Raw genomic sequence first — 25,514 nt, 5'->3', positions numbered from 1 at the left:
TAGAAGCAAACTAACATTGTCCTAACACGCCATGGCAAAAGTCTGGGAAAATTAAAGCTTTGTGCTTTTCACTAGTAAAGCAAAGACGACATAAACAAAAAAGAGGAACAGGCCGCTTACCTACTGGCCTGCACATATACATCTACATATGTATTGCTGAATACATACTGATCAAACTATGATTGATCGTTTCACATGAAGAAAATGAAAAGTAAAATGACTGTACTTCGACACAGAGTTGGTCCGGGTTTTTTGAGCGAGCATACAAAGATGTATTTTGTTGTTCTGCCCAGTCATGTAAACAAACAATGGCTTGCTTGAAATTGGTGTATTGGCTTAAGGCCGTCTCTCTTCTTCTCTGTCTTCTTGTTTTTTTCAAACATTTTTTTTTTGTTTGTCAGGAGACATTTCAGATTTTTTTTCACTGATGTTCCTGAGGAAAAGCATGCAAAACGTAAACAGGATTGACTGTCAGCAATAAGGGATAGTCGATGTTTGTAAATCACTTTTCTAACCCTGTGCTTTTTATATATTTTTTTTTTTTTTCATTATTATTTCTTGTACTTCTTTGTACCCTGTGCTTTGCCAACCGAACACTACAATGGCATAGTTTTTGCTTGTGTCTGCCTATTGATTTTGGTCCTCCATCACAACACATATAGTATAAAACATCCTAAAAATAATTCTAAAAATGTTTCAATCACATAAAAGTTTTCCCTTTTTTTTTACCGAAAAAAAGGAAGGAAAAAAATAACAGTCTCTCTCACACACAAAATCTTTTGCAACAAACACTGGTTTGCTCCAGAGCCCCTAAACATAAACTTTTTATTGGCATTGTGCTTACTCAGAGCTCCTTGTTCGTCTTGTGGCCTCGTAGCTCGCCTCACAGAGTGCAACGTTTTGGAGAACAGAGACAACTGTGTGAGGTTCAGTAAACATCCACGATAAAATTGACGCCATCCCTTGCACTCTTCAATGATGTCAATTTTTGTTCACTACTTCATCTACTATATTCACACGGTATTTACTTGATTCATGAAGATATTCAACAAATCTCTAGTCTATAGCTCTATGTTTTTTTTCTTTTCTCACAGTATTACACAGTATGCTTACATTTTTTTTAGATTCGGGTTTATGGTGTTTTTTTTTGTGAACATTAACAGTCTCTGTTACTGCTGTTTTTTTTGTCGTCGTCTTTTTTTCCGAATGCAAACCAACAATAAGACGTCATTGGCTTGGGGTTTTTTTTTCTTACAAATGCAGGAAACAAAAGAAGAACTGAACACGGTTTGAAAATCTGTTTTGATCACATATTTCCCCTGGAGGTAGGTGAATCAATTGAAATCTTGGAAGTCCTTTGTAATGTTCTCTTTTTGTCTACATGCTCCATGAGGGTTTCTACGTTGTCTACACATTGGCCTCGGCATTGGTCAGGTTAGAGGTGGGACTTGTGGGGTTGGGGGCGGTGACAGGTTCCGTCGGGCTCACCGGGTTGGGCGGAGCGCCGGTCGGGCTGATCGTCGTGGCGGCGGGGTTGGGCGGACTGGCCGCGGCGGCGGCGGCGGCGCCAGTGGCGGCGGTGGTGGTCGTGGTGGTGGTGATGGTGACGGCGGTGGTCGGGCTGGACGCCGGGTTCGCCGGGCTGGTGGCCGCGGGCGGGTTGGCCGGCGGGGGCGCTGGGTTAGCCGGGGCCGTGGGGCTGGCGGCGTTGACCGGAGCTGGATTGGTCGGGCTGGACGCGTTGGCAGGGGCTTCGACCGGCTTGGTGGGACTGGCCGGGTTGGCCGGGTTGGCGGGGCTGGAGAGGTTAGCGGTGTTGGTCTCCGCCTGCTGCTCGGGCCCATTCTCCTGAGGTCGCCTGACAACGGCGGGAGGCTGAAGCATTATCCGAAGTCGCTGCGGGAAAAAGGGTTACATAAGAGCAAGGGCCGCGTGAGGTTGAGGAGAGGAAAACCTGGCAACCATGCCTAAATCGAACCCCGAAATAGCTCCTGTTCTTACCTCCTTGTAGGTGCCCTTGAGTCCGAGGTACATATAGATCATATATCCGGGTATGAGGACCATGGAGGACAGAGCCATGAGCCAGCCCACTCCCTGGCCCCAGCCTGGGAACACGTACTCTCCCATTGTGAGAGGAACCATTTGTACGGCGCTGAACAAGAACACCCCCTGTGGGAGACACGAGACAGTTTTATGCATCCTGACACCGCTGACCACCGGCAGCTCTGCCGCAGCCAGACAAATGACTCCGGGCAGGTGATATTGACTTTATTTATCGCCTCATTTTTTTTTTTCTTCCACGCCGTGACTTTAGATGTACTGTCGCATTAGCAGCGGGCAACTCACGCCAACGATGAGAGGGGTGAACACCACCCAGCACATCTTCCACCATATGCAGGGCTTGTAGCCAATCATCTCCTCGATGTTGTCGTAGAACCTGTTCACACCTGGGAGACAAATGAACCCGGCATAAAACAAATAAAAAAAATCGTATTCAATTTATTTCAATTTGCTCGCTGGCCATGCCGCGCATGCTGATGAGGCTGGTGAGGCTGGTGGGTGGGTGCGGAGTGGTGGATGGATGGATGGGTGGGGGTTGGGGGAGGGCACACGTGTGAGGGCCGAGGACCTCGAGGCTGAATGGTGATTGAAGCAACAGAAATATCCCTGGATGGGTGCAATGTTTTATGACCTTTACACTGCCGCGACTCCTCATGCATGTAATATTCCCCCCACCTTCATCTGCCGGACTGTAAAATCAAATGCAAATTTTCAAAGGGCGATCTGCGATACTCACCGTAGCACCAGGATATGGAGATGCACTCAAAGAAGACCAAGAACAGCAGGCACATGCCGCTGGCAGAGTAGTAGTCGAACAGTTTGAACACATAGATTCCGCCCTGGTTACGAGAAAAAAAAACGTGGTGCGAATTACCAACACGGCAAAAAATGGCACACAATATCCGTGGCGCAATGTGTAATTATGTGGACAGAGGTGGCGCACCTGCGTGATGTTGGATAGTCCGATCACATAGGAGATGAGGCAGACGACCGCGATGAAGATCTCCCGTCTCCCGCGAAGAGCTCTGGGGAACTCATCCACTAGAGCAGTGATGAAGCCCTCCACTGTGCAAAACTGAGGGGCGGAAGTGGGGGAACAGCATGCGGACAGCAGAGTTACGAAGTTCCGAAAAGCAAATTACGTTTTAAAAATTGAGAAGGAACATCTCTTCTTTTTAAAAGAAGAAAAAGCAATAACGAAGAAGTAATTGCCCTCTTTGCTTAATGCACTCCTAAACAATGAAAGCATTGGCGGTGGAGCTGGCTGATGATGTGTGATGACAGTGGGTACAGTGTGCACCAAGCCATAGGACAAAACACTAACGTAATCTTCTGAATGACCAAGCATCAACTTCGCGGAGGCCATTTTGGTAATGGCTCTGTTACGCAAAAGCTCGATCACGGTGACATTTTGAACAGAGAGTTATAATTTGGCCTTTACTTTGAAGCGTCGGCGACCAGTAGATAGCCGAGCGCCTCACTCCCTCGCTCGCCAAACTGAAAATATGCACGGAGCAAAAGGAGCCTGGCCGGTGAAACCTTGCAGGGCACGCGGCGGCGATAAAGTTGCATTAAGGGGAGCTGGCAGCCGATGTCAAAGCTCAGCTATATCTGTCCACAAGGAGCAAATTGCACGCTTATCATGCAGAGTGCAGGGAGCGAGCCGCATGATATGTACCTGCGTTTCAGATATTTAGGTCAGCCCAGGAGCAGATCATCTCCGAGCCCCTTACCTGGCTGTCTATCCCCAACATGAGCAGCATGGAGAAGAACAGAATGGCCCAGAGCGGCGACACAGGCAACTGGGTTACAGCCTCTGGGTAGGCCAGGAAAGCTAAGCCAGGCCCTGGGTGGCAAAGAAGGAGGAGGATTGTTCTTGCATTAGCTTTGCTAGATCATAAAAGGCACGGGGAAATAAAGAAGCAGCCGGCGTCGGTGACGGTGCGTCTTTTCCCCCTTCGGCGTGCGCCATCAGGGCTGTTACGTAAACAGAGCTCGCATTGCACACACACCCCCACCCCAACCCATTGTATTTTTACCTGAAGCCGCCACGTCGGCGATGTCTTTCTTTGTCACATGTGCCATGAAGCCAACGATAGAGAAGATTACAAAGCCAGCAAACATGCTGGTGCACGAGTTGATGAAGCACACGATCACAGAGTCTCTGGGGGGGAGGAAATATGAAATGGGACCGTTATCAAAGGTTCTGCGTCGCACCTTTAAGCTTCAGGCAAAAAGAAGAAGAAGAAGAAAAAAAAAGACAAAGCACACAGGAGATGCAGAGGACGAAGACTGAGACGCGGCAACACTGGCTGTTGGATAATACTGATATATGGGAAGAAGATATATATATGTATATATTTATATATTTTTTGCCTCTTGTGGCAGGCATTGAACGAATGACTTCAGCAACCTGTGCCAGATAATGAAATATCTGTCTGTCCTTAAGCGGAAGGAGAAGGGAGAAGGACACAAAATGAATGCAACTATTTTTACGTAACTGATTGCTTTTGTGACCCAGAACTATGGAGCTCCTCGAGAAAATACTCAGGCTTTGCAATCACAGTCCCTTTTTCCCTGCCTCGGCACACGCACGCACACACATGCGCGCGTGCTCGCTGCTGCTCTGTATTGCATTCATGTCAGCGCCTCACGTTAATAAGACCCTTTCAGGGGCTGTTATCAAGCATCCTCGACTAAGGTCTTTAATATGGCTGCACAATAGAGAAAATAGCCATTTAATTACTGCCATTTTCAGCTGTTACAATTTGCTCCGACGCATTAAATCCTGGCGGCGCTCCCTCGTCTCCCAGATCGCTCGACTGACAGGCGCCCTCACCTGTACACGTTGTTGTTGAAGGGGTTGTAGCTGCCCAGGGCTATGAGCGACCCCAATCCCAATCCGTACGAGAAAAAGATCTGCGTAGCCGCGTCCAGCCACACCTGACGAGAGGGGGAGGGTGGAGGAGAGAGGTGGGGGAGAGGGATTGCAAGCGTTTAGCTGCGAGAGGCCGCAGTCTGCCCACCGCGTGGCGTGCAAGCGGCGTGCATATCAAACACTCTGCGGAGGCGCCGTTACCTCAGATTCCTTGAGCTTTTCAAAGTCTGGGGTGATATAGAACATAATGCCCTCCTTAGCCCCGGGTAGAGTCACTCCGCGGATGAAGAGGATGAACAGCATGAAGTAGGGGTAGGTGGCGGAGAAGTAAACCACCTGGAAAAATGGGAGACAGCAGGATCACTCGATTGCGTTTTTTGCGGGCGCAAAAATTTTTTGTCTGAAAGGTGTTGTGCACGTGATTGGTTGGATTGGCCTTTTTGTGGTAAAAAAAAAACAAAACAAACAAACAAACAAACAAAAAAAGCAAATACATTTGGCGTGAGGAAATCACTACAAAACCAGTGTTGAGCTTTAAGCAAAAAAAAAAAAAAATTGTGCATGAGGAAGGGGTGATGGGGAGGGGTGTGTTTGTGTGTGTGTTGGAGGGGGAGGGGGGGGTTGTGTCTGGTGACCAAAACAAATGTTGTTGGCCGTGGTCACGTTGCTGCGCTGGACTTTCAAAATGTGTCACCACTGGTGAGGGGAGGGGGGAAGTGGCGCGAGCGAAGGGAGGAGGACAAAAAGCAGATTGTACCGTGCGGCTGCTCCTCGCTGCTCCTCCCTATCATGAATCCGCACTCAGCGTAGACACGGCATCATGAGAGTTGGAATTAGAGGAGACACCACGGGGGCCACAGAGGAGGATTAGCAGACGTGGGGCGTTTGATGTCTCTTCTCTTATTTGAGAATCAAGGCGACGCCAACTGCGGCCGGAAAGGCTTGATTGAGGGTGGGGGCAGCAGGGCCGATTGGGTTTGCCTCAGCTGTTTATGTGCGGGAAACCAGGAAGCACCGCACGGCCCCTGGTCCGTCAGCGTCTTACCTTCCCTGTCCAGCCAACCCCTTTCCAGATGCAGAAGTACACGAGCACCCACGCGATGGCCAGCGTTATCGCCAGCGGCACTCGGATCTGGCCTGGTTTCTCCAAGCCGTCGGTCATTTCATGCACGTTGCGCCTGCAAGTCAAAGCAGAGCAACAACAAGACGATTACAACGCACGCACGCATGCACGCACGCACGCAGAGGGGAAATGTGTGAGCATGCAGCAGAGGAGGCTCTCTTTTATGTATCGCCGGCATGCATGCAGGTCACTGTGAAAGCTCGGCCGCGCTGAGAAAAAGCGGTCGATATCTTACTCCCAAAACTCCACCACTGCACTGGTGAGGTTGGAGTTGTCTACGATGGAGTAGTTTGTGTAGCATTTCTCTGTGTTCCACGGATTGTTGCATGAGCTCCATGGAAGTTCCTGCAAAAAAAAAAAATAAAAAAATAAGATTGACAATTTTTGGGAATGTTTTTTTTCCAGACACTCTTGCCTGTCACAATTTCATATTGGAATCGAGCGGCTTCCTGTGAAGCCTTGTTATTACAGGCTGCTTTGTGCGTCACATGGCAGCAAGGCGCAATACTTACGGAGGTGAATGAGTTGTACAGGTAGTAAATGGCCCAGGAAATGATTACAATGTAGTAGATGTTAAGATAGAAGGACAGGACGGCCGCTGCAAGGCCCACACCTGTCACACAGAAATGAAGCATAATAAAACTCCCCCATAAACGGCCTCTATAAATCACGGCAGTCCAAATCATTAAAGGCACCGAGCACCATGGATGCGTGTCAGACAGGACGGCGTAATCTCGCCGAAGGAGGGGCGTACCTTTGAACATGGGGGCCAGTTTCCACACACCGAGGCCTCCTATTGAGGTGTACTGACCCAGCGAGCATTCCAGCAGAAACAAGGGCATTCCGGCAAAAATCAGAGTCAAGAAATAGGGGATCAGGAAGGCACCTGCATGGGTGGACAAGAGCACATCGAGTTACACATTCGGCGGCAAGACACGGATCTCGAGCAAGACCAACCACAGCAGCACATTCGCCTCTGGAGCCACCGCACGTTTCATTCTGCTCATTTAATCCACATCTGGGTAAAGCTGCCCCTGCGTGCACCTCCATGCCGATTTTTTACTCAAATGAAAAGAGTGAGAGTGGTGTTTACCTCCGCCGTTCTTCCCACAGAGATAGGGAAATCTCCACACGTTGCCCAGTCCAATTGCATAACCCACGCACGACAGGAGGAAATCAAATTTCCCCCCCCACGTCTCCCTGTCGGGCAAATCCTTCTTCGTCTTCTCGGGCTTCACGTCCAGGGACTTTGGCTTGTCATTGCTCGTGGCCACCTCGTTCAGTTCCGTCACTTGTCCGTCCGTCTTGGTGCCGTTCGTCGCCATGTCTCTGGATTTGGCCGAGGTCCTGGCAGTCGGACGGGAGGCTTCAGCACCAGTCCACGTAGACAGCAGCTTCGCGGTTTAATCAGACCCTAACCTCTGGATTGAATGTCTGGAGAGGGAGCCTTGCACATCTGTCGCCGTTAACCTGGAATTGTGAATAGAGCATTTTTTTTTTTTTTTCGGTCTGTTTTTATTTCGAGGAGGAGCTGGAAAAAAAGGGCTCACTTGTTAAACAAACACGGACAATATTATTCACAATCGTCTGAGAGACGGTGCAGCAGTGCAAAAGACAGATTTTGAGACAGATTTTTGAGCATTTCTCTGATGCCTTCAGACTGAACATTCGGCTCGCTGACAAAATGATGGAGAAAAAAAAACATGTTCATTCACATTAGCCTCAGCAGACAGCGAAAGCCATCGATGGCAAAGTCATGTTGGACTGGCTCCCATGACTAAAAACACGCACGACAGATTGCGCGTAAATTGAGAGCAGCCAAAAGAAAATGGGCACGCACGCAACGCACACGCAGTGCAAGCAAGCACGCGCGCGCGCGCGCACACACACACACACACACACACACACACACACACACACACACACACACACACACACACACACACACAAGGCACCATAAACAAGGTCTGCAGTCAGTTTGGAGCACAAACACACAAACAAAACGGACATGGCTCGGAAATAACAGCAAGGAGTTGGCGGAGAAAAAGGGGTCAACTTTAAGACAAATTCAAGGGTCGAGTGCGAGACGTTCCGTAGCGATAACGGCGAGCCTATGAGAACGAAGCAATAATCAAGTCCGCCAATTACCACCTGCAGATTCTCCTGACACTTCTCCACTGGCAGGATCGCGTGCAGCGAGGATACAAAGAGGCGGCAAACAAACTGGAGCACACAAGCGCAGCGCGTAGACAAAAGATGTCCAAATGTGTAAAGGCTTTACGCATCGGGATGCACAGAATCACCAACACCGTCCCCGACTGACTGAGAACCGAACAGAATGTTTTTTTCTTTTCTTTTCTTTTCTTTTTTCTTTTCTTTTTTTTTTTTTTAACACGCACGGGAACGCGTCTCCACATTCGCACTCACCAGCTCTGACGAGGCAAGTGGGGGGGAAGGAAAAAAAAAATCCCCACAGCAATCAATTCTGCATTTAATTGGCTGGAGCATGTCGGTGCAGACGCGCTGCACTGACCCCAGCAACACCGGCAGCCTCGTTCACAATTCAATCACACTCACCAACGGTGACAAAAGGATGAAACAAGAGGAAAAAAGGGGGGTGGGGGGTTGGGGGGGGGACAAAAACCCCGCACAAGAAATAATAATTGCCCAGACACACTTGTGAGCGGGCTCAAACGCGCGCGCGCGCGCGCGCAAACACGGACGCACGCGCGCAGACGGAGGCGGCCAATTTACTCACAATGAATGTGTGTTCCGCGCCGCCGAGGATGCGCTGCCCGCCACAAATCCCGCGCCGAGGTATCCGCAGATTCCTTCTGTGGATGAAGTTGTAAACTTCCAGTATTTCTTGCAACATAAATGGGTTTTACTTCCATTAAAAGACGGAAGTTGGACCGTCAGGGATGGAGAGAGACAGACAGAGGTGTCCAAGCAGGGAGCTGTCCAACGGGGAGCAGTGCTGAAGACCAGGAGGAGGAAGAAGAGGAGGAAGAGGAGGAAGAAGAAGAGGAGGAGGCTGATTCAACGCGGGCAGCAGCCGCTTCGCCTTGTGCGACTGTCTAACATCAACAACCAGAGACTCAACTCCCATCCACACGCACAGCCTCAATGTCATCTCAAAGTCGCCCCCCTCCCCACTCCGTCCTCTTCATCCCCGTCTATTGGCTGCACCGCTCGACTCCAACCTCTTTGGGATTTTTTTTCTCGAAAATATATTTCTCACAAAAAATACATATTTCACTCCTTTTGGCCCCACACAGACGGATATTTGCAGGTTTTTCCAGCCTCTTTTTTTTTTTTTTTTTTTTGCCACAGCCTCTAATTGGCGTTTAAGTTTGGCTCTCTTTTTTTTTTTGGCTATTCACACAAAGTGACTGACAGAGCTCGAGCCCCTTTACTTTGATTTGATTCGATTTTTTTTTTTTTTTTTTTTGTAATGTACGGTATTGGTCCTTACTTTTAAAACGATTAAAAACCGATATGCAAATTTCAATATCCCGCGCACAACATCACGAAATGTGGCGGGCCCCCCCTCCACCCCCCACCCCCTCCCGCCCCCGCCTCGATAATGGGAAAAAAAAAAAAAAAGAAAACAACACCCCCTCCCCTACAGTAATGTCATGTACGGTGGAGGTGCAAAAATGGAAACATATGGAGGATAGGATAAGCGGCATAATAGTCTGAACGCGTGCATTTGGAGGGTGAGGCCACTCAGCGTCATGTCTGGACAAAAAGAATAGCCAAAGTGTGATAAAAAAGGAGTCGGTCAATAAAGGGAGGGAACACTGGCTGCTGGTCTTAAGTCCGCCTGCATTCATCCCCAAAAGCCGACGTCTACCACAAATGAGGAGTTGGTTGACATGCGAGGGATAAACCCGCGGACCGTGAGCTCGTAAACTGGATTGTGAACAGAAAGAATATATTTGGAGATAAAGAAGAAGAACTGCACCTTATTCTGACGGAGCAGTAGAGCGACAGGATCCCCCCCCCCCCACCACCACCACCACCACCACCACCACCTCTCCTCCTCCTCCACCGCCACCTCCTCTCTTCCCTCTTTTTTTTATATTATTATTATTGAAGAAACCCCCGAAAGTGACGGCAACGGTTTTTTTTTTCTCCCAACGGAGTAGTCGTTGAAAGTGGAACGGTAAGTGACTTTCAATCACGCCCACTTGTTTGATTTGCTGGAATATTTAGCAACAAATTTTCCTTTCAGCTTGCCAGCTCCTTTTTTTTCTTCTTCTTCTTCTTCTTCTTTTCCTTAGTGATGTCACATAGGCTGCCACCTTCTTCAGCTAAAAGTTCGTATTTATTTATTTATTTTTTCTTTAAAGCAGTTTGACTTTGCATTTTAAATACAAGCATGACACCGGGTGCGTGCACACTGCTGGCAGGGACATCAGGAGTTGCTGCGGCTCCAGTGTGAGAGCTCCCATCACAGACTGAGGGGGCACCAGATGGCGAGCCAATGAGGGGTGAACTAACCTACTAAACGATACCGCAAATGAAACTGCAGCATTTAAAGTCCCATCTGGGCCGCCGTCACCCGCGGACACGGGTGTGTGTGAAACATGACACATATTTATGCACCTGCTGATGGAGCGACGCCGCCCGCGTCCGCCGGGCGGGTGACACGCACGCTCCGCCAGCTGACCTCCTCACCCCGCGGCAGTCTCGCTTTGATTCAGCTCCCTGGCCCTCCCGACGTCACAGCGCCGGCACCGTCTTCATTTGGGGGCTGGAAGCATTTGGCCCCCTTCGTAAAGGAAAGACCCCGCCCCACAACTCCCACTCCTGAAATGGCTCTTGAGAGTAATGAAGTGATTGTGAGGCTGGGGTTGCTCCCCATTAGTGGCTTACCGACTGTAAAATCACCTCAATGTCAAGACATAGATGAAGACTGAAGGCTTCCTTGGCTACGCATTGGTAGCATTTGCAATACACACACACACATATATAAATATATAAATAAAAGATATATATATATACATATATATATACATATATAAATATATATATACACACACACATAGATAGATAGATAGATAGATAGATAGATAGATAGATAGATAGATAGATAGATAGATAGAGATATATAGATACATACATACATATGTTTACAGGTTTACAGTATATGTATCTATGTATGTATATATGTACATACGAACATATCTATGTATGTATATTTACATGTATCTATGTATCTATGTATGTTTATATATTTACACACACATATATACATAGAAATATATATATATATATGTATGTCTGTGTATACAGTATGTATTTACACATACATGTATATTTATATGTGTGTGTAAACATGCATATGCTCACTTATACTGTACGTACGCACACACACACTGCAATGTTCTCGGGTGTTTACAAAGTGAAATGTGAACATTGTTTGTATGTAACTTTGTCCCATCCGAAGTCAGTCTTTAAAAAGAATTGTTGCATAATTTGATGTCATTTTCCTTTTAAAGACTCCTCTCTGCGGCTTAACCGTCCTCCGGAGGCTGAGAGCAGGCCACCGTCTAAACGCGCCACCCCCCCCTATTTTCTCATCCATACGATTCACAGCCATACCTCCAGCCCATTATGCTAACCGCCGGGCTAATTTCTCGTGCAGTCCTCTGAACAATTTCGCAGCTCCCAGGGCGCATTGGCATGGGCTGGCGCCGCGCGACACCCGTCTGCAATTTGAGGCCACAAAACGAACTGATTAGCATGATGATGAGTCATTAGTATGCAAATCATAAGCAATTCCCATATTTTATTTAGATTGTCCCGGGCTTGTTTTTCACCCCTGCTTGCCGGAATTGTGTACACATCCAGTTTATTCTTTTGATTCTGATTGTAAACACCCGAGTCGACCCGGGAAAGCCTGACAACCTACAGTAGCTTGTTTTGTTTTGTTGTTCTTTTTTCCCCTCAGTGCTTATTGACTCGTCACTGTTTGCACGTGTGGCGCCGCCACCCGTGAAGGTAGAAACAATCATGTTGAATGGCGTTGCGGTGGGCGCCTGATCGCTTGACACCACTTCAGCTGGGCAAACAATGCAGCGTGCCTGCATCAGAATGTGCACATTTTGCAGCATTGCGGAACCGAAACCAGGAAAAGGAATTTAGAAATAAATGGAAGCCTCCATTTGGATGACGAGCCAGTCTTTGGCAGTGTTTGTAGATCTCGTATTAGGTAATGACACAAAAAAAGAGCTGTTGTCAGGCCCTGGATGTGCAGCTGATTTTTACTTCTACCCAACTGCCTTTCAATCAGCCTCCTGTCGTGTGTGGCACACAATACCACAGTGACTGTGTGTGTGTGTGCGTGTTTGTGTGTGTGTGTGTGTGTGTGTGTGTGCCGCATGTGTCTTTTCCTGATTGGCGTGTGTTTCACGAGGGAAGGGAAGCACAACTGCAGTCGCTCAACATTCCCTTACAAATCATGTAATTTGGTCGGCCCCTCTCGGGAGATGACTGATGAAAATTTTCACCACGTGCCGCCACGTGCACGCTGACACGCACACACTGCACGTCCACCTGCATGGCGGCACTGCGATCCCCGGTGCACGCAGCCGCCCAGGACAGCGAGCTGACTCGGAGGCTGGATGCTCCTATTTGCCGGCGCTTCTTTAGTGTAGCATTTGTTTAGCATGACCTAAATTGCTGTGAAGTGAGTGCCTCAGCAGCTCTGTCTCGCCTCTGCTTTTCTCTCCCTCTACTCTACGTCTCCCTCCTCCCCTCTCTTTCCTTTTGTACACACACACACACACACACACACACACACACACACAGATGCGTGCACATACACACACACACACACACACACACACACAAAATACAAACAGGCAAAACTAGCCGAGAGGACAGCTTTGTTTTCTCTCTCTCTCTCTGTTAACAAACAGTTTTTTTTTTTTCCTTTTTCCAGATATTATTTACATGCGTAGTGAAGTACTGTGGGAAGCAGGATGCACCGCGGTGGGCTGGCCAATGATATTTCAGGATTAGTAAATGAATCATCACTGGAGCTACGTGTGTGTGTGTGTGTGTGTGTGTGTGTGTGTGTGTGTGTGTGTGTGTAGACGTCCTCCCTCTGTTTCTTTTCTTCTTTTTTACCTTCCTCAACGGATCGACTGCATGCGAAGTTCCACATCTGTGCTTTTTTTCCACTCTTTTCTCTTTTCCAATATTCCGTTCGCAGCAGCTGCCCTTTATTCCAAGCAAACGGGGCTTCCACACATCCAGGGGATGAGACAGCCGCAGTTTACCAGACGTTGTGCACGTTTTAGGATGCTCCTGCCGTCGACGTGCCCACACACACGGGGAGCCGAGCGGGCACAGGTATTCCTTCGTGCTCCGCCGACAGCCAGCACACGGTGTGGGTTTAGTAAACATATGACCTCCACGATAACCAGTATGGGGGCACTAAATCGCTTGAAATTTTGTACATATGTTGCTAGGCAACAGCGTAATCGGTCTCAGTCCCCCCTACCACCACCACCACCACCAACACCACTCACCCACTCCCCTTTATCCAGCTCTCTGCTGGGATTGCTGTGCCGCTATCATTGAAAATGGTTAATTAACTTCTACAAAAAGTCCATCAATGGTGCAGATTATGAGCTTCGGAGGGTTAAAAAGCAAATCTTGGCAACGCAGAAATGTACACCAGCACAGAGGCTCACATCAGCCTTTATTTCTCCAAGCATGCTTGGATTATACCCTGCCATGAAAGTTTGAACACCACTAATAATAATAAAAATCATCATCATAATCATAATAATGATAAGAGAATATTGGTGGTATTGAAAATCTCTTACACTGATTTTCTTCCTGATGCCTTGATTTACGAACCTGATTGTTTATACACATAATGAAATTTAAATTTCTAAATGCATCCTTGAGCACCAAAAAATGCTCAAATAAAATTGAAATATGGAAATACAGCTGGCTTTTTCATGTATATAGATATGAAAATTACAGCCCAAATTTCCCCCCTAAAAATGGATGCAACTGAAAATGATTTTACAATAATCATATACAAAGGATTAACATACATACGCGTTCCCTAAACTATACCAGCAAGGTTGTTTTTTTTTACACAAAAAAAAACAACTACAGAAAAAATAATACACATATAAAAAAGTGTTTAAACAACTATTTGATCTGATTAGTTGTGCTCTGAATATGAAGTCAGTAGGCATAAAAATAGTTTTATTAAACTAAAATATACAGTGAGCTGAATTATTAGATTAAAAAAATGAATGGAAATAGTAGAGGTGCTGACTTCTCTGATTAAGTCCCCCTTTATGCTCTATTATCATATCTCCTAGATTTCCAAACCTGCTGGTGTCCTAAATTATATGATAATGTAGAATGAATAAGCTGCTTCTTCACTCTTCCGTCTATCAAGCAACAATGTTGATGGTCCAACTGTTTGTACAAGAACAGCAGACCAGTGTTGTCCATCACAGTGGATGCCTCTGTATACTGTATGTGCAGGATAAACTCTGTAATATTTTAATCTACTCAAATCTCTCGCTCTTAATCCCTCCTAACTAAACATGTGTAGAGCTCAGAGTGAAATTGTCTTAAATGTGTTAAAACCGCTAATCACACCGTTAGCGTTTCGCAAATCATCTAGGCCTCGTGGCGGCCCTGGTGAGGAAGCAGCAGTAAATGGCAAAAACACATAATTGGTTTAAAGCAATTTGTGGCAAGTGAAGCGCAAGCCCATAATAATCAGAATACTGATATTTTGTGTGTGTGTGTGTGTGTGTGTGGTAGGGGAGGGGAGGGAGGGTGTCATTCGATTATCACGTTTCTGAGCCCTATTAGTAAGATTATGCAAGAACGTGACATAATAACTGGTCTTGTTGATAAGGATTAAGTTGTGCAAAATGACTGTCAATCAAGTGACAGACTGCAGTTAAAGTCTGTCTGGTTTGTAATGTCATTTAAAGCGGTCGGAATCTTTTTGGGGGAAGGTTCCAGTGACAAATAGCTTTCGCCTTATTGCAAGGCCAAAAATCTGTCTTTCTCACTAATTATGAGACATTTTTCATTTCAAACGGGACTGTATTCATTAAATTTGTTCTTGGTCTGACCCTGTAACTACCCATTTCAGCTGAAAGACAGGAAAATAATGCATCTAAAAAAAACACTGTTCCCCTACTACACCTTGCGCCCGCCCCTGCCTGACAGTCCTTGTCGCTTTTGAACGCCAGGTCCTTTAAAACGAGTCGGATTATTCGGCCTCCAGCATCTCGCCGTACATCGCAGGGCCGTCTGCCTACACCTGAACCCCATTTTCTCGACTTGAGTTCACCAAAGGGGTGGAGTCCCAGTTTCCATCGGCGGCGGCTCCTCTTTGATGCACGCGGGCCTGTCATTTTGGCACCGCCCCGGTCTGTAATATGGTCACGTCCTCCGCCGCCGCTGCATCGGCTCGCCACTTTCTCGCAAGGAAATCCGCTTTCGGCAGCTTCCTCCCATTTCGCAGCCTCCTTTTTAAATCTCTGACAATTCCGGGACACTTGCTCTGTTTATCGTTTCTTTTGCAGTGGCAGCGGCACTGGTTGGTGTTGTACAGTTGAGAAACACAAACAGAAAAAAAGGGGACGAGCTTTTCGACCGGCTTGTCCGTGTCGGGGTGTCGGCGAAGCGAAAAAGGCAGAAGGAGAGTTCATGATCGGCATCGCCAAATACGGTGGAGACACAACACGAGGGCTCTTTAAATGCAGGCTTTGAGTGAGAAGCCCACAATCCTTTCTCGCCACACTGGCCCCGGCTAATCCCCTCCATTCAACCGCATCACTATGGAAACTAACTGGATTCCTCACCCTCTGGTACCTTGTGCCACTCGGCCATGTCTGCCACTGACATGGAGGTTGAGCAGTTAAAGGCCCAGTGTGTAAAGATTTTCTTAAGGAAGCCCATCTGACAGCACGTTTTGCATTTAGTTCACTGTCAGGCAGACTTCCTTAAAAAATGGCGGCGCAAGATGGCAGCTAACTAGAAGCGAGACCCTTATTGCTCTTTGTATATTCTTATACAGTATATGAGAACCGTTCTAAGGGGAGGAAAACCAAAGTACTTTCATTGCACTGTGAGTATGCACTTTTATTAATGTATTCATGGCCAGTATGTTCAGGCAAATCAAGTCAGATTTTACACACTCGACCTTTAAATGTTGCCTGGACACCGTTCAGCGACCCCACCACAACCACCAACACCCCACCACCAACAACAACAACAACAACACACGTCCTCCCTCCACCACCACCACCACCCCGTCGACCTGCTGTGTCATACCATTGGCTGCCATATCGACGGGGCTTTCACGGCAGCAGTGCACGTTGGGACGACCGCCGCGCGAGAGACAATCACTTGCAGCCGAGGCTCATGGATTTATGCAGGTGTAAGCACTTCGGCTCTTACGAATTAGAAGTTGGCCGCCACTCCCCAAGCTACACCCCCCTCACCCCCGCGTATACCTATTTCATTTCTTTGGCTTTTTCCGAGGGGGCAAAAAAACTGCAGGAGAATATTTGTCATGGTTTTAAAAGGTTTATCAGCTTCAAAGCCGAGGGAGCTGGTCGTCCAAGCCATCAGTGAGACCACGCAATCCTTTCCCCGGCGCCGACAAGAGCGGGCGCGAGCGCGCGTGGACAAAATTCCCCGGCTAAGCTCTCAATTTGGAGTTTTAACATAAAGCTCGGAGAGGCAAATTTGCATTCGCCGTTGACGTCAGCCTTAATCCATCCAGAAGCACTTCCTCAACCTCTCGAGCATCTCCGCCAAGAGCTTTTTAGTATCTGGCTAATTACGTGTAAAAAAGAAGAAAAAAAAAGGTGCTTCTAATCACCGGCGCCATCAGCTCTGTCAGCAGGTTGCAGCAGCAGCAGCAGCAGCAGGAGAAAATAGTACACAGGCAGAAACCCGAAAAGAGCATCAAGTGAGAATCAAGTCTGCACTACATGCAGCATAGCAGCAACTTCATCACACCCGCAGTTATTTTTTTGATTGTTGCTGTCATCTTAAATATTTCCCCCCCAAAAAAAAGAAAATGCCTGAAGCTCACCCAAGATGCAAATTACCTCCCTGGGTGAGTTTTTGTCCCGAAGCGGAAGCACACTGCATGATGAGCAGAGCCTCGTGTTTCATTCCATTTTACAGTGCACTTGAGATGCGGCTTCATTAGAGCCACAACAAAAACAGTTAATAAAGAGATGTCCTTGATGAATAATTTAGTCAGTCATGTTTTCTAGCATATTTTCATTTTTTATTTACACAGCAGCGTCAAAACCGCTTCTTTTTTTTTTTTTGGTGCTTCATCGACATCCCTTTATAAAGTACACACGTGGACAAACTTATAGAGTAAAAGTTCTTATTAAGGTACATTAACCTATTTAACTGTGAAATAAAGCTGTAACCCATCACTCATCTTGACCCAAGTCTTTACCATGTCCACAGTATGATCACATGATGTTGTGGCGGGAAGGACATTTTTGGATGGTGGGTATTTTATTTTATTTTCCCCCTACTGGTTTTATTGTTTCCTATTTTGCCATTGAGACTGCAACACTGCCAAAAATAAAGGCATAATATGGTGGGAACTTCAACAACTAGATGTGTCAAATTCACACTTTAAGGAGCCACTAACCAGGCGAGGGCAGTTTGTAGCAACTATGGTGAAATAGCATTGTGCAAGAATTAGAAAAGAAAAAAAAATTCATTCATTGCTAAACCCATTAAAATACTTCTTTAAAAAAATGTTGTTAAAGGTAGGCATAGACAGGTAAAGAGCCATGGATACAACCCTGATGCACCCCACATATCGTACCAGCAAATTTGAAATGCATTAAGGCTGCGTGGAGCACACTGCGTTATTTCAGATTAGGGAGATTTACAGGGAGGTAATCCAGCATCCTGCTAATCTTCACCAAGTTACTTGACTTTGCATGACTTTACACGAGGCTCTGCTTCAGGAGGCTCTCGCTCGGTGGCTGCGTGACCCTGTGGATCCTCAGACGGTGGCAGCAAAACCCCTTCACAAGTCCATCAACGACCACAGGGTTGCTGAAAATACACGGCGGCATGTGAGCCCATGACACAGACGGTACTTAGTGTCATTCATTTCATGCAGTAACACTCCATTTTAAAGCGAATAGACACAAAATAATTTCAATAAATTGGAAATAAATCAACACTGCTTGTGTCAAAATTAGCTCAAATTAAATGCCCAAAAAGCAACCAGACATGCAACCAGAGACATTGTGCATCTTGATATTTAAAAAAATAAAATAAAAACAGGACAATGCATGTTTACCCAATTTACCCATGCATTACAGTTTTGTGTTTAAAAAAAATATACATATATATATATACGTATATATATATATATATATATATACATATACATATATATATATATATATATATATATATATATATATATATATATACATATATATATATATATATATATATATATATATATATATATATATACATATATATAATATCTTAGTGCTTTTTCTTTTAGGGACAAGTAAAGGTACCAGGAGTACAAACGCCTTCAGTAGCTTCAGGATGTGATGGCACTAAAGCTTGCCTTTTCATCAACATGCGTTAAATGCCGCTGTTTAACCTTTTGTGCCACGAAGGGATAGAAACCATGGATCATAATGTGTTTCATGAGGGAAGCGATGAGGACGTGCTAATGTGCTACTGTCACTGTCGGACATGACATGTATGGAGACGAACCCAGAGGTTTTGTGTGCCACACGCCTGATGGTGTTTTGCGCTGGTTCAGATGAGTCTTACATCCACCGATGGCTGATGAGCTTACGTAACAAAGCCCGGCGCGAGCGCGCGCGCATGTGCACGTGCAAGCGCGCGTTTGGTCGGCGCTCGTAGCGTGCTCAGGGAAGGAAATGTGAATGATCACACGGCGTGCATGAACATGAGTGATGCAACACCTCCAATGTATCCATCCCCTGAAATAGGACAGACGGATGAGCAAAGAGATGAAGTCACTTAATTTAGTTGTTGGCAATGGCATCAGGAAACATTGACCTTTCACTGCTTCCTTGAGGCCACAATGTGAGTCACATGACAGCCGGATATTTACAGTGCCTCCTGTCACTGGCCCTGTCAAATCACGACACACTTCACTGAAGCTGAGTCCACCCGCGGCTGGATTTCAGCCGCACAGTCGGATGCAAAGGTGTTTGGTTCCTCTCTTTCGGACCTGGTCCGGTGCAACCTCCAATAACGTGCAAGAACAAGAGGTCATTTTGAAAAACTGTGTGCGTGTAAAGGTGTTTGTGTGTGTGTCTGTTTGGCTTTGTTTGTACAAACGAGCAAGAGAGGGAGCGTGACGTGCAGCAGGAAGCGGGGACTGTCTGCAGAAACAATGAATTTCAGGCCCGTTTGTCTTATGAATGAGCCTCTAGAGGGCATGGGCTCCCAGACGGTTCTATAAATTGTATTAACAATAAATAAATAAATAAATAAAACAGCATCCATGGACCTGCATCCAAACAAGGGTAAACAAGAGTTCAAAGTTGCAAAAAGAGAGATGTTGCAATGTGCTTTTAAGCTGTCTGTGAATCAATGGGACTTGACAGTCCGTCACCTTAAGGTCTCACATTATGCCAAAAAGTCCATTCTCTAGTGCCTCTGTACTCAGACTCTGCACCCAGCTCTCAGACAGTGTGTGCAAAAACACACATTTCTGAATGTCAGCCTTTTGTAACATCGAAAAAAAAAAAAGAAGCTCAAAACTCGCTGCAATTTCAGTTTGTGGCGACACTCCCAGCCAGGTTTTCATCTTATTCCTATTGTGGCTGCCTGGTTTTTGTCCCTCTGCATGGAGAAGCTACAGCAAAGGATTAGCTTTAGCAGGACGCTAATACAACAGGCTGCAAACAGAAGGCTCTGAATGTTGTTTTCTGGAGATGCTCTGTGTGGGTTTTTTTTTTCGGGGGTGTAGGGGAGGGTAATTATTCGTGTAAAGGCTGCTCCATTGGAATTACATTTTGGAATTCTGTGGAACAGTTGTGGGGAAGACATCAGAACTTTTATGTCAATAGGTAGGTTCAAACATACAGTATGTACTCAAACATGATATTGGAAAGCTATAAGGTGGACATTGACAGGAATATCTAAAGAACAAAAATTGTGTCTGTTTCAGTGGTTATGCTTCCTTTTTCTTTGCTGCTTAGATTCTCACCAGTGCAGCTTTGACAGCCTGTCCAAGTCTCAGCCTGTATCCCATTTTCAGAACCTTCTCAGAACGTTTTCGTTTTTTTCTTGGCCACAACATAAAGAGAGCTAGTCGGTGCCGGCCAATGCCAAATAACGGGACAGAAACACAGTGCCCAGCTTTGGAGAACAAGGATCTAGCATCTTGCTCTGTTAGCTTCCAGGCAACACTTTGCCTGGAGCTAAATGCTAAATTCGGCATGCTATAGTCACATATGCAAAACAACTGATCCCTTCTGGCTAATCTTTAGCAGTTGTCTGTGAGTGTGCAAACGTATGTGGGTTTTCCCCCTTTATAACAACCACAACTCAATGTGAAATCACATCAATTTTGTTTTTATTCAAATTCAACATTTTCTAAAACATTTTTATGTTTGACAGGCCTGATCTTAAATATTTACATTTTGCTTTTAACAAACACATTGATAATAGGTGAGTTTAAGAAATATGCGATATTTACCACAAAATGAATCTAAAAAAATAAATATCCCAAGCGCGTACAGTTACTGAAAAAAATTACTGAACCAGAGGGGAACCCTCAGGGCCTTCTTCTTCCGAAAGTAGTTCACCGTAGTTCACTGGCAAGCTCAGGAGAGGGGCGGTGAGTGAATGAACGCTGCAATCTAAAATCTGGTGGCAGAATTTTACACACTCTAACTTTAAATGCACCTCGGTGTGGTGTCTGCAGTTTTGTTGAGCAGGTTGCATGTCGTGGAGAATGTTATTGATGTTGTAGCCTATTGTTGACATACTTGTTATCATTAATTAATTGGAGGATTGCAGTAAGGGCTTTAAATTCATCATTCCATTGTTTTTTTTTCCCCTCATGATGACGCCATTTGTTGGTGGTGATGGATGAGGTGAAGGCTCAACTTTAATGCTCACGGTTCACCACCGTACTGAAGATCTTGTGGTGGCTAAGAGTTGGTTAGTATGAAAAAAGGTAGTGATATTGGCAGCTTATGGAGGGGGAAAACCATCGAGCAGATTTCTCTCTATGCCCTTGCATCAGGGCTCCCTTAAAAAAAAAAAAAAGTAACTGTGGTAGAAGTTATACTGCTGTTCATTTGACATGAGAGTGTGTGAAACGCTGTCAGAAACCCTGAGGGTCCACAGATTCCATTTCAGGGAGCTGCTATTTGAAAGGAAGAGGGGAAGGCAGGGACACTGGCAAATCCAAAATGGGCGTGTGAACATGCAGGGTGACAGAGCCAACATAAAGGGGCTTTAGCTGCTGCTCCCTGCAATGCCTCACATTAATATTCTCTCCCTTCCTTTAAAAATAATATTTTTAAGGTGTGGACAATTGTAACAAGCTGTAATATCCCAAGTGCACTTTAAAAAAAAAAGCAATTTCAAAGTAACCTATTTAGATGAAAACAAAAAAAAAAATACATGCATTCTTCAACTTAGATAAAGCCACTAATAGTATATTACTTTTACATGTTAATTATAAGCATTTGTAAAGACTTTGTCCACTTTTCAGATCATATTGCATCACAACATTTCTATTGCAGGCCAGAACGTGGATCTGCTCGGGGTTTGAGAAATTGAGTAAGACATTACAATTCACAAACTTTTTTTTTTTTTTTTTTTTTTTTTGTCGCAGTTTGCTGTCTCAACCATCAGATGCCACTAAATCTCACACGACGGGGCCTTTAAGGTCAAAAAACGAAATCCTTTGCTGCGGTCGTTGCTCATTCCAAACAGAGACGCTCAAAACACATTATTCTGCCTTGACTTGTCCCCGTAATAAATCCTCTTCCAAACTGCCACCACAAAGTGTGTCCCGTAATAAATCTCCTTGACACCGTCTTTTCGCCGCCACGTGGAAGGATCCCATTTTCTCTCTTTTTGCTCGAAGGGGAACTTCATCCGCCGTACGTTTTTGCGAGGAAATCTTTCCTGGGTGTCTCGTACACTATTATATAGAGGGTTGGAGGGGAGTCTAGGATATGCGTGTGTGTGTGATGTTGGGGTTGGTTGGGGTGGCGTGGAGGCAGAATGGATAGTCGGTGACTTGGTGGTCCAGTGGACTGGAAAACGCTGCCCCCTGGCAGAGAGTCAGTGCGTGGCTCTATCAGCGCCGCGGCTAATGTGGCCACTGCCTCATTAGAGCTCTGATGTAAGGAACAGCGCGTAGCACCAAGTGCCTTGGCGCAAAGACGATCAGAAAGGAAGCACTGAGGGCAGTGAAGCAAACCAAAGACCCCCGCCCCCCCCCCCCACAACCTCACCCCCTCCTCCACCACTCCTCGTCTCAAAAGACAAATCCTTAAATTTGGGTTAGGCATTGTCACAGATCAGAGATCAGGCTCCTCTTGATAAAGTGCCCAGTGGAGGGGAAGAGACGCCTTTCATGATGAGAAACAAACGGAAAGGAGAAAAAACAACAACGCCGTGTATCATGCGCAGCTTGCCACAACAGGAGCCGTTGACAGGTCGGCCATCAATGGAAGGAGGCAGGGAGAGGGAAGGAGGTGGATGCAGAGAAGGGATGGAGAGAAAGGAAGGAAAGCTGACAGGCTCGGCTCCCCTCCTCCCCTCCGCAATCAAGGAGGTGAGGACACGGAGTGGAGGAGGAAGAGGAGGAGAGCGCGGGGCCTATGCTTCCAGCTCAGCTGCACGCCAGCCCCAATCGTTACATCGCACCGGCATTTCAATTGACAGTGATGTATGCCGTGCATATAGCAGTAGGTCTTCACATGCAGTCCAGCTGATTCAGTTCTGCCATAGTGAGAGAGAGAGAGAGAGAGAGAGAGAGAGAGAGAGAGAGAGAGAGAGAGACGCCCCGGGGAGCGCGAGCGTCTTGACATAACGCGCACATGGAATTTCGAACGTTTTCCTCAGGGTGGGCGATTGGTATCAGGGGTCCGTCCAATCAGGGGCCGCTCAGAGAGACAAACGCTCAACAAGAAGCGAAGCGTTCCGCCGTGAGAGCGGCGCCCGTTCAGGTTTTCACCACCACCTGGCAAGATGAAAGGACTGAAGGTTCAAGGCAGGAATTGTAACCATGTAGGCTTGTGGGGTTTAGATGCCCCCCCCCCCAAAAAAAAGCTTCTGGACTTGCAAAAAAAATATCAAAACATACCCTGGTGATGATGATGGTGACCCACTCCGTCCCTCCCACTCCTCCCCCAGCCCTCCTACCCGCGCTGCTTATCTGCATGCAATTTTTTTTTGATTTGCAAAACGCATGTGTGCTCGGAGGCAGAGAATGGAAAAATAATACAGTCACTCTGAGGACAAAATGTGGTGGCAGGGAGGCAGGCGGGCAGGGAGGCGGTGTGTGTGTGTGGGGGGGAAATAGCCCCGCTCATCTCCTCTCATTTTCTGCCCGCTTCTACCCAGCAGAGTTTCTATGGCAACCCCTCAAAAAGCGGTGTGCGGTGAATTGTGGATTTGAGATGCGCCGTCTGATTGCGCTGTGTGGAGGAGATGGCTGCCTCTTTCGTCAGCCTTCCTCCTGTAAGGGGAAATTGGAAATTGGCGGAGAGACGCGTTGACAAGACGATCCATACGTGCGTTTGTGTTTCTGTGTGTGCGTGTGTGTGTGCGCGCGCGCGTGCGCACGTGCGTGCCGCGCACGCTTGGGAAAGCTTTACATTTAGAATTTGGAGCCTCCTGCAGAGCCCCCCCGCCCCTTGTCAATCCTGCAATGTTGGCAGGCACCCGGTGGCGGAGCTCGTCCACGGTGAACCAACCGCTGTCGACTCATCAGTATGCTCCTGGTTCCTTTCGCCTGATGTGATTAGTGCCACTGATGGCAATTCATGCCTGTCATGGACTCCAAAGGCAAGAAATATTGCAGCGCCGCACGTGTGTGTGTGTGTGTGTGTGTGTGTGTGTGTGTGTGTGTGTGTGTGTGTGTGTGTGTGTGTGTGTGTGCGCGCGTGCGCGCGCTTGTTTTTAAATACTTTGAGAGATGTATATAAAAGAAAAAGAAAAGACAAATGGCGGTGCAAAAAGCAGCGCCTGGGATTTGATTTCGCCTCATGACCCACCTCGCACCCCCCCCCCCCCCCCACTTCCCCCGGCGCCTGCCTCCCTGCCCGCCTGCCCATCTCCATGGAGAACCCGGAGGCAGCAGTCGCCTACTCCTGTGACTGATGTGCACCGATGGTGAGGTCTCTGTCGGGAGATGTGTGTTCATATCTGTGTTGGGGTCGGACATGTATGATGTTCCAGTGTGAGCTCCCCTCGCGATCACTCCTCCCCACCCCCTCCTCCCTGAGTGGGCTCTACGACGCTTGTAAGCCGTGCCAGTCCCCATTAGCATCCCATTATAAACCAGCATGATCACTCGTCACTTAGAACGCCTGCCACAGCGCGCAGTGTGTGTGTGTGTGAGTGAGTGTGTGTGTGAGAGAGAGAGAGAGAGAAGAGTGCGGGGGGGTGGGGGTGGGGGTGGCTTTGTGAGCGTGCGTGTGAATCACACAGTCAAGTGATTGAGATGGCCTTGTTTCAAAAGGAACACGAAAAATGCGGCAAAGTGTTGCTCGGTGCACAATTCAATTTAAATGTGTCTGCGAGTGTTTGGTTTGTTTGACCCAGATTTCTCACCTACCCCACTGTTGATAAATTGGATATCCGGAGGCAGCCTTGCGCAACAATTCAATTTAGCGCAGGCCAAGTGAGCAGCGCCCTCTGCTGACGACTTCTCCGCTGTGCATGAGACTTTCCTGCTGTTGTGCTTTTCGGGAAAGATCAGAGGTTCCCGGTCGTCGCGTGCCTCGGAGGGATTTAAATGTTTCTATGGTGCTGATTTTTATTTCACTCTACTCAGATCTTTAGGTTTGGAAAGTAATGAGTTAGAGAGTCACTTTGTTACCCAAACTGATGGAGGATAGATTGATCCCCCAAAATCCCAGTTGAACTTTTAACATTTAATTTAGCCATCCCTTTTGCAGAAGCACTACTAACTGCCCATTAATGAGATAGGTCAGGATAGGGCAGTTTAGTACACGAATTACTTTTTTTATTATTATTATTTAAGAAGACAAATGGGATAATCAACATCTGCTGGAAAACAATGTAAAATATAAATCATTTTAATTCCTGCCATGTATAGACTATAGACTTATGCTCATTCTACACTTTTGATCTGTAGTTTTTATCCCACGCTCCAGTGGAGGAGCCTCTGAATAATTATGCAGG

General features: G+C 46.7%; 1 protein-coding gene across 3 annotated transcripts; it reads right to left on the bottom strand.

Annotated features, from left to right (window-relative positions):
- Positions 1-357: 357 nt before the first annotated feature.
- Positions 358-9,168, bottom strand: LOC142898869 (sodium- and chloride-dependent GABA transporter 1-like). 3 transcript variants are annotated; one of them, XM_076042134.1, is made up of 15 exons: positions 8,821-9,168; positions 7,156-7,532; positions 6,817-6,948; positions 6,575-6,675; positions 6,298-6,407; positions 5,985-6,117; positions 5,141-5,275; positions 4,901-5,004; positions 4,101-4,225; positions 3,795-3,907; positions 3,005-3,136; positions 2,798-2,900; positions 2,347-2,447; positions 2,002-2,169; positions 358-1,896 (listed from the first exon to the last, which is right to left on the bottom strand). In XM_076042134.1, the coding sequence occupies exons 2-15, from the start codon at positions 7,385-7,387 to the stop codon at positions 1,408-1,410; spliced, it is 2,178 nt and encodes a 725-aa protein (XP_075898249.1). In that variant the 5' UTR covers positions 7,388-7,532; positions 8,821-9,168; the 3' UTR covers positions 358-1,407. The 3 variants fall into 3 exon arrangements, with proteins under 3 accessions (XP_075898249.1, XP_075898251.1, XP_075898250.1); XM_076042136.1 differs by lacking the exon at positions 8,821-9,168 and adding an exon at positions 8,490-8,622; XM_076042135.1 differs by lacking the exon at positions 8,821-9,168 and adding an exon at positions 8,214-8,379.
- Positions 9,169-25,514: the final 16,346 nt, after the last annotated feature.

This window comes from Nelusetta ayraudi, unplaced genomic scaffold (assembly GCF_046127955.1).
Source record: "Nelusetta ayraudi isolate G7.1 ecotype Tasmania unplaced genomic scaffold, CSIRO-AGI_Nayr_v1 ptg000070l, whole genome shotgun sequence".
Taxonomy (NCBI): Eukaryota; Metazoa; Chordata; class Actinopteri; order Tetraodontiformes; family Monacanthidae; genus Nelusetta; species Nelusetta ayraudi.
Note: the sequence above shows the minus strand (reverse complement) of the source record. Positions and strands in the feature narration are given on the sequence as shown.